The following is an 8,642-nucleotide window of genomic DNA, read 5'->3' as shown; positions in this document are numbered from 1 at the left end:
AGCTCATGATGGTAAAGTGGGAGGTCACTCGGGTGTTTTAAAGACAGTGAAGCGTGTACAAGGGTCTTTCTGTTGGAAGGGGATGTTCAAACAGATACAGCAATATGTAGCTTCGTGTGGGGTGTGTCAAGCTCATAAACATTCGACACTGTCACCTGCAGGATTGCTACAACCATTACCTATCCCAGAGAGAGTGTGGGATGATGTGACAATGGATTTTATTGAAGGACTTCCGACGTCGAATGGATTTAATGTGATTCTGGTTGTGATCGATCGTCTGAGTAAGTTTGCACATTTCGTGGGACTCAAGCATCCGTTTACTGCTCTTGATGTTGCTAAAAAGTTCGTTACAGAGGTGGTCAAACTTCACGGGTTCCCAAAGAGTATTGTATCAGACAGAGACATAATTTTTTTGAGTTCTTTCTGGACAAAAGTTTTTCGTCTCGCAGGTACCACACTGAAGTATAGCACGGCTTTTCACCCTCAAACAGATGGTCAGTCTGAGGTGTTAAACCGTTGTTTGGAGACTTACCTGCGCTGTTTCAGTTCATCTCACCCACGTTCTTGGCACGCATATTTGGCTTGGGCAGAGTTATGGTACAACACCACTTATCATAAGTCTATTCAAACAACTCCGTTCAAAGTGCTGTATGGTAGAGATCCTCCCTCACTCCTGCGTTTTGAACCGGGGTCTACTGCAAATTATGAATTGGACTTGGCTTTGAAGGAACGTGATGAGATGTTGGACGAGTTGAAACATAATTTGTTACGTGCTCAAGAGATTATGAAGGAGCAGGCTGATAAATCAAGAAGGGATGTAGAGTTTATGATTGGAGATATGGTTTACTTGAAGCTACAACCTTATAGGCAGAAGACAGTCATTAAACGGTTTTGCCAAAAGCTTGCTGCTAAGTTCTTTGGTCCTTACAGGGTGGTTGAGAGGATTGGTTCAATTGCTTACAAGTTACAGCTTCCTGACACGGCTCGTATTCATCCTGTCTTTCATGTATCACAATTGAAGTTGGCTTTGGGTCCGCAAGATCAGAGTAATGTTCTTCCACCGGGGAGCATTACAGCAGCAGAAGAAGCGTTGGAACCTGAGAACATCTTGGATAAGCGTTATGATCATAAGGGTGCTCTGGAGCTACTAGTTCATTGGCAGGGAAAGTCATCTCTTGAGGATTCTTGGATGTTATTGGATGAGTTTAGGATGTATTTTCCTTCTTACCAGCTTGAGGGCAAGCTGGATTTCGTTGGGGGGAGTATTGATAGACTCAAGAATGTGTATTACCGAAAGAAGAGAGGGAAGGAAGTGATAGAAGAGGAGTGTTGAAGAGTTGAGAAGGAAGAGTTGAGAAACTTCTATTTCATTTAGAGTCTTTGCTGTTATGGTTGTTACAGAAGCAGAGTACTATAAATAGAGTCTGTTAGTCGTTCGAGTCCTTTATGCTTTGTATTGTTTGTGATAGACGTCATGAGTCTGTACATTACGATCGCTATGAGATCGTAGACTGAGAGTTAAACTCGTCATGAGAGTGTAGCTCAAAGTCTCACTACAAAGCTATCCATTTCTATCTTTGATATTCAATACGAAGGAGTTGTTTCATACAGAGTGTTCTATACTCTATCACATAACCCGGTTAAGTGACACAGTTTACGGGAGGAGGGATGCGTCTTCTAGAAGCCATGTAAGAAGAATTTGGATAGGAAAAAAGAATAAACACCATCTACACGTGAGGGACTGACACATGCTCCTAACGGCTTTGCAAAGGAGGTGGTGCTGAGCTGTGATCTCACGATTCTATCTATGCTTTCTTAGTTGTGAGGCTTATAAAACACTCTTGCTCTAGCCTCCTTAGGAGTTATTACTTCCTTGGTAGCTCAACATATGTACTCTTTACCTGCTTATAAGTTCATAGCGCAAGATTTTACGACTCAAGCTGCTTTATATACCCATCACCAATACATTGCAGCAAGATTTTACGACTCAAGCTGCTTTATATACCCATCACCAATACATTGCAGGATTCATCATGACAGGAGCTTTTGCTATGGAATTCATTAATAAAGTTGCTCCTGTAAAAAGTGGTTCCATTTTTACTTGTAAACTTCTAGAGGAAATACAGCACAATCTGCTACAGGGTTTCTCCCTCTTTCAAATGTTCAAGGCAAATCGCTTTCTCGGAGTCTTGTCTCTCTCTCTCTCTCTCTTCTGTTATGTCCCTTGGTACGTTCAAGGGATGTTGCTTGTTTCAGTACATTGGCCGCTTTGAAACATGTTTGAAAAGTTTTTTTTTTTTAAAAGGTACTAAAAAACAAATCCTTTATTCGCATAGATGAGGACCGAAGTCAATATGATAACTGTTGGAGATCAAAGTCCACGAATCCTTTTATTAGCATGAAAAGTAACCTTTCGAAAAGGAAAACCGACCAACGCAAAGTATTAGAAACAAAGGAAACGCAAAAGAAGAGCGAGCGACTGAAGTTCCATTCCCACATTTACTGGCAAAAACCAGAAACACAGTAATGCGTCTTTAGTTTCAGTTGCCGAGGAGGACGGTTTTAAATTGAGCGATCGATTCAATAGCCTTCTCAAACTCACTGTCCTCCAGTGCAAATGCAAAGCGGCAGTAACCTGGTATTCCAGTCCAGGAACCACTGTTCAAGCAAACACCTGTATGGCTGAGAAACACGTCCCTCATATTTGAATCATTTAGCTCCACTTGTCCCTCTCCTCCTTTCACCTTTACACTTTTGTTGAGATAAGCTTTCGGCTTTGCCACCATTGAGATTCCGCCTGCTGGTTCGATAACCTCCCAACCAGACTTCTCTAGTACCTGTTTATAAAAAGGGTAAATAATGGCAATAAAAATACATTTTCATATCTGAGCTTTAATTGCAAAAGGGGAGTGTACTGTAGTACCTCTTTCAAGCGCTTGGATCTGCCTTGCAACGTCTTTATGGTTTCAGAAACGGCATCCAAAAAGTCACTTGCTTTCTCTTCTTTCAGAGCCAACATTTTCTTAGCGGCATACTTCACAGTGCTGTGTGGTTTGCTCAGCCCTGGGAGGGTATGGAAGGCATCAACCAGAGACTGATCCAAAACTAGAAACCCGAGTTTCATTGCTCCACTGAGCATATTCAAAGAGAGACATCCAAGCAGGGAAACCGACAAGGATGCATCCATAGCTTCCTTCAAATCCCAGGTAGTTGAACTGTATTCTAATCCCGAGAAGGAAGTGTCGATGATGACCTTTGCTCCAAATTTAGCACAAGTAGACAATAATACACCCATCTCCTCGTTGCTGTACACCAATCCTGTTGGGCTGACTGTTGGTCCAGATATATAAACCCATGGTTTCTTCACGGACTCTAGTGCTTTCGTTAGAGTGGTTTTCGTCAGCTTAAAGCCGTCGCTAGACTCAGTAGGGATATTCACAACGTTAGCTTTCAAGAACTTGGCAGCAGCAACGTATTTCCCATTTGTCCCAGCAGGTAAACAGAGCGTTCCACCTTCTTGAGCGCAGCAAACGACCAGTTTATTGAACAGTGCTTGTGATCCGTCAGCATATACAAAGCCTGTGCTGCTTTTTGTAGGAAACCCATAATTACTCGTCACGAACTGCTTGATACTTGGGTTGACATCAACTTCCGCTTCAGATACGTTCTGCCTCACAAAACTTTCAAAGATTGCAGCCTTAACAGAACGTGGAACTGGCAAGAAACTTTGGTCCACATCCATGTGGATTAGAGAAGTGTCGCCACTCTCAGTGACTGAGAGCTCCGAATCTTTCAGAACAGAAACGGCTGAGCTTGAAAATCCAATGATCTCCTCAGACTTTGCCTTCTCACTTTCCCTCTGCAAGCAACACATTAGAGAAACTAAGAAGACAAGTTCCAACACTTTTGATTGACATATCGGTTTAACTTTATTCCATAAACGAGCCCAATCCTTTTGTTTTCTTCTTATTCCTATGGGTGCAGGATTGTAAGTTTTAGGGTGTCACGACAACAAACCACTAAAAAGTGTCAAGATTTAATCCAGTATACCGGTTTGCCCCCATTTTATGCAAATACTACTAAGCAAGTCATCACAGTAATTGGGCCGAGCTAGCTTTGAAAAAGAATATAGCGCATAAGTTAGGACAACACACCTCAGCTGGGGCATGGCGATCAGCGAGCTGGAAAGCCAGAAGCTCATGGAAAAGGCAACCATAATAGTATTGACTGATAAGAGCAGTATGACCTTCCAATACTTCTACAGTTTTAGACAATGCCTTGGAAATGTCATCAACTTCTGAAATGACAAAGGCTACTTCTAAATCTGAATAAACCTGCAGAATGAATGACTTGGTTAGATAATTTAGAACAGAATGCATACTCGTCAGCAGATGATGAGGCCGGAGGAAAACCTTACCTTATTCTTTACCAGACCACAGATAATTGCAGCGTGAGACGGTAGTTGATTTTGAGCGAGATATTTAAGTACTCCATTAGATGCAGGGAGGCTAGACAACTCAAAGTGATCAGATATATCCAAGAAAAGTCGACATCCAATTTCTTTGGTCACATCCAACAGATGCAAGAATGATGAACTGGTAATGACCTCAAATTGGGCCAGTCCAGTAACCACCACCTGTGGCTTTAGTTTCTTAATTAGTTCTATCATCAGATCAGATTGGTGCGGGGACTCGATGACTGTGACTTGATCATCTGATGCCTCCACGCTAGTATCCTACAGTTGATTAATAAATTATAGGTTAAGCACATCAAAAACAGAAAGCACCCATTAATAACACACTTATCTTCAAACATAGTAACTCAGAGAGACGCTCAATAAATTCAGAGACATCAGGTAAAATGATGTCTTAATGCAGAAATTTCAACTATTAAAATTTACGAAGTGGTTCAACATTAGGAGAGACTACGAACCAAATAATATTATTTCTTACAGCAGGGGTCGTAAGCATTATATCCTACTCTCATATGGAATCAAAGCAAATCCTGGTAATCAAGGTACTTTTGCACCTGACTTATAGATATAACTCTCCAGTCCTCGGGAGTGAATCATTCGTTTGGATATTTGTAAACTGTTGTATTTTTTCTGACTACATATGTTATTTGCCAGTCCTAGGCACTCATCAGTTTCTCTTTTATTAGTAAGAATGTAGCATGCAATATGAATCACTCATGTGACATGAGCTGACTCGATTGTGTGATTCAAATCGTTGATTCTAGGCTCCCTCTTATCTTGGTGTCTATATAGAACCCGACACAGAATCTTTCTCTTACTACGCCTTTTGCTGTCAAACTACTAAATCCTTCTCTCAGTTCCTCACTTCTGTATTCAATAATTGATTATTATATTCTTTTAAGACTTACTAATTTTCTCCTATTTCAGTAACAATTTTGTATGTCCACATCTAGCTAGGATGATATACCCACTCATAACACAAGGCGACTGCTTACACAGCATCGCCACTGAGAATAAGGGCTTACATTAATACAAAATGCATTCCTAGCCATCGTTTCTTCTCAAAACTAAGTAAAAGTAACAGATGCAGAAATACAATTTTACCTGAATGGCTAAAGAAGTTAGCCAGCTCCTTGGAAGTTGTCGAGTTAAATGCTCATCAACAATTGCAAGTCTAGGGGAGAATAACCGGAATGCACTCTCGATTGCAACAGCCCTTGATGGAAACACGACAATGTTCTTGCAAAAAAGAAAAAAATCAGACTCAGAAATGTTAGATGCTTCCCATGGAAGATTCATCACATTTGATGAGTTCAGAAGTTTAAAATTTCCTTTTCATTTTTTCTGGAACTGTAAGAAATCAGTAATAAAAACATAAAGAGAGAATAGTCTTACATCTTGCTTAATTGGAATACGGTGGTATGTCCTCATAAATCCTGCAATTAAGCTGCAGAATCTTTTGCTGCCAGCTGGAGGTTCAAAGGGGAAATAGGAGCTGTTTTTCAAAACACTAGCAAGATAGGCTAGGAATGGAATTTTCTCATCAGCAACGGCTTCATCTTCAAAAGATAAATCCAGTGAACTGCTGATTTCTTGAAATCCATTTTTCAAGAAATCAAAGATTATCTTAACCTGTCAAGCAAGAAACGAACTATTTCATTCCTTTGTTGTTTATACTAAATAGTAAGATAAATCCAATAACTAAACAAAATGCTATTATCTACCCACCTGATTTGGTTGGCGAAGCTGGCAACTGTAAACCGATAAAGCATGTGAGATTCGTCCACCAGCCTTCCCGTAGGCCCATGCAGTTCGAGCACAAATTGGTTGGTCTCCGGAAAGTCCCATAAAAAACTCGAAACGATGAGGGCTGCTCCTCTCAATTTCAACTAATGCCGAGATATCCGTATCTGCAGCCTGTGAAATCACGTGTCAAGTGGCCATTGTGGAGGAGCATGATCTTTTCATACTTTCAGAAGTAAAATTCTTACTTGAAGTATTTTGGTCTGCCATATCTGCGTGACACGGACTCCACGCCTCTCAAACAAGCGTCTACAGACACCTTGCCCAGGACGACCACCCATGTTGAATATCATAATTCCTGCAGGTTTGATGACAGATATTCCTTCTTCAACTGCTCTGGCAATCAGACCTAGACCAAACTGATCCTCAACGAAACCCTGAAAATGGATGAAACTCATCAACAATTTAAGATGAAAATGGATTAAACAAGAAGAGCTCTAGCCTCTGGGTGGGTGCTAGCTTTCATTACATTCTAGGGACAAGTGCAGAGTGAATTTTTCTATAAAAAGTTTCCCTTACCTGAAGGGCACAATAGTTACTCAGCGAATGAAGAAATTCTTCACTTGCATTTTCTTCTATCATCTTAGACATTGCTTCCGGGTTTGGATTAAGAATCTGTCGCAAGAACATAAGACAAAAGGAAACACAAATAAAAGGAAAACGTCAGACTTTATTATAAGTATAAACGCCTACAGATAAGTTAAATAGATAAAAATACCTGAGGTATGCATCCTACAATTCTCTCGAGCTGAATTTTATTATCTCTACAATAACTAAGCAAATCAGATTCATAGAACTCGACCCTGTCCAGTAAAGTTTTCTTCTCGTCATCATAGACTGGTAGGCCATTATCATCAAGAGCGTTGAGGTACAAATTTATCCAAGAAATTTTCACAGCTCTAGGATTAATATCAAGCCCGTACACCTGCAAGAAACACACATATATGCTTACTGTAAAGGACCAAAACTAGCTTGATGCAATTTCAGGGTCAATGATAAGGGGAAAGATGTAAACTGAAAATAAATAACAATAGTAAGAAGAAAATGGCAAAACTACCCCAGACAGTTCTCATACCTTTGTAGGCAACCACTTAGCAGCAATGGCAATTGATATCCATCCATTCCCACAGCCGAGTTCAGAGATAGTCTTATCCTTGAAGACGGTGTCAGGATGTCTATTAAGTCCTTCATAAAACGTGAATGACCAGTCCTCCGGAACAAAGATGCTAGGAATGACCATCATAGTTAACTTTTTCCTAGACTGAAAACCTGCAGATAACAGAGGAACATATATTAGTTGGTGTTATTGCAAACATTTTTGTAAAAATGTGATTGGTATGTATAAATGTATTTTAACATATATCATGTAGTGTCAAGTTCTATATCAAGCGTAAGCCTGAAATGGTGTTGCACAAAAGGTATTGAATTCAAAAAATCAGCTTGTTTGCGCTTTTGGGCTATATGATACTAGTTTTGGATAGATTTGACCGATGGCTAAAATAGGAAAAAGAAAAAAAAGAACAGTAAGAGTAAAACTGTGTGTCGCACTAAAATGAAATCCAAAGGAAAACGACAAACGGCATCGAAAACCTAAAACTATATATATAATCTTTTAAAATCCTATTCATCGACGTGTTTGTCAACTAGTTGACGATACAATCGCAGATTCGACATTTAATCCCAATTTTCTGGGAAAATCAACCAAACGAATCCAGATCATAGAGTCAACAATCATCAAATCAAATCGGATCTGAAGGGAAGATACATGCATACCTTCGTATTGATCGAGGACGATGTCCTGGATATGGAAGTGGTACTTTTGGAGACATGTATCGGAGGATCCGACGCGTTTGTAGAGGTCCGACAAGAAGATCCGAGCTTTGGATCGAGTATTCGGATCCTCCAGCCGTTCCAACACCGATCGCAAGGCGCCATAAGCCGCGTCGCCCGATTCTTGGCACCGATTCAGGAACTCGTCCACTGTTACGCCTGCCATTGAGATGAAGAGGAAAAGTGGATTCTTTTTTTGTGTGTGTCTGTGTGACTCTCTTTCGCTATCAATGTATCAATAGTTATAAGGCATGTGTTGGGTGTGGCATAGGACTTTCCCACTATTATACTAATATTTTTTGCCTTCATATAATTGTTCCTTGTCCTTTTGTTTATAAAATATTAAACCAACGAGTGCCTTTTGATTCTACCCCATCCATTTTGGATTTTACTTGTCACCCTATTAAACCATATTTTATCAAACTAAAATTACTTTTTCATCTCTCTAAATAGTTTTCAGAGAATAGTTGGTAGATCTGGACAATGATTCAAGCCTCACAAGCACAAGTAGTGCTGGGTTTGCGGGTTGAGCCGC

At 40.2% G+C, this 8,642-nt stretch overlaps 1 protein-coding gene across 1 annotated transcript; it reads right to left on the bottom strand.

The window, feature by feature from the left end:
- Positions 1 to 2,304: 2,304 nt before the first annotated feature.
- Positions 2,305 to 8,357, bottom strand: LOC108842566 (methionine S-methyltransferase). Its single transcript, XM_018615521.2, has 12 exons — positions 8,051 to 8,357; positions 7,353 to 7,546; positions 6,996 to 7,202; positions 6,797 to 6,892; positions 6,466 to 6,654; positions 6,203 to 6,391; positions 5,870 to 6,106; positions 5,579 to 5,713; positions 4,418 to 4,735; positions 4,155 to 4,334; positions 2,924 to 3,859; positions 2,305 to 2,837 (listed from the first exon to the last, which is right to left on the bottom strand). The coding sequence occupies exons 1-12, from the start codon at positions 8,271 to 8,273 to the stop codon at positions 2,541 to 2,543; spliced, it is 3,201 nt and encodes a 1,066-aa protein (XP_018471023.1). The 5' UTR covers positions 8,274 to 8,357; the 3' UTR covers positions 2,305 to 2,540.
- Between the last annotated feature and the right edge of the window lie 285 nt (positions 8,358 to 8,642).

Source organism: Raphanus sativus, chromosome 2 (assembly GCF_000801105.2).
Source record: "Raphanus sativus cultivar WK10039 chromosome 2, ASM80110v3, whole genome shotgun sequence".
Classification (NCBI taxonomy): domain Eukaryota; kingdom Viridiplantae; phylum Streptophyta; class Magnoliopsida; order Brassicales; family Brassicaceae; genus Raphanus; species Raphanus sativus.
Note: the sequence above shows the minus strand (reverse complement) of the source record. Positions and strands in the feature narration are given on the sequence as shown.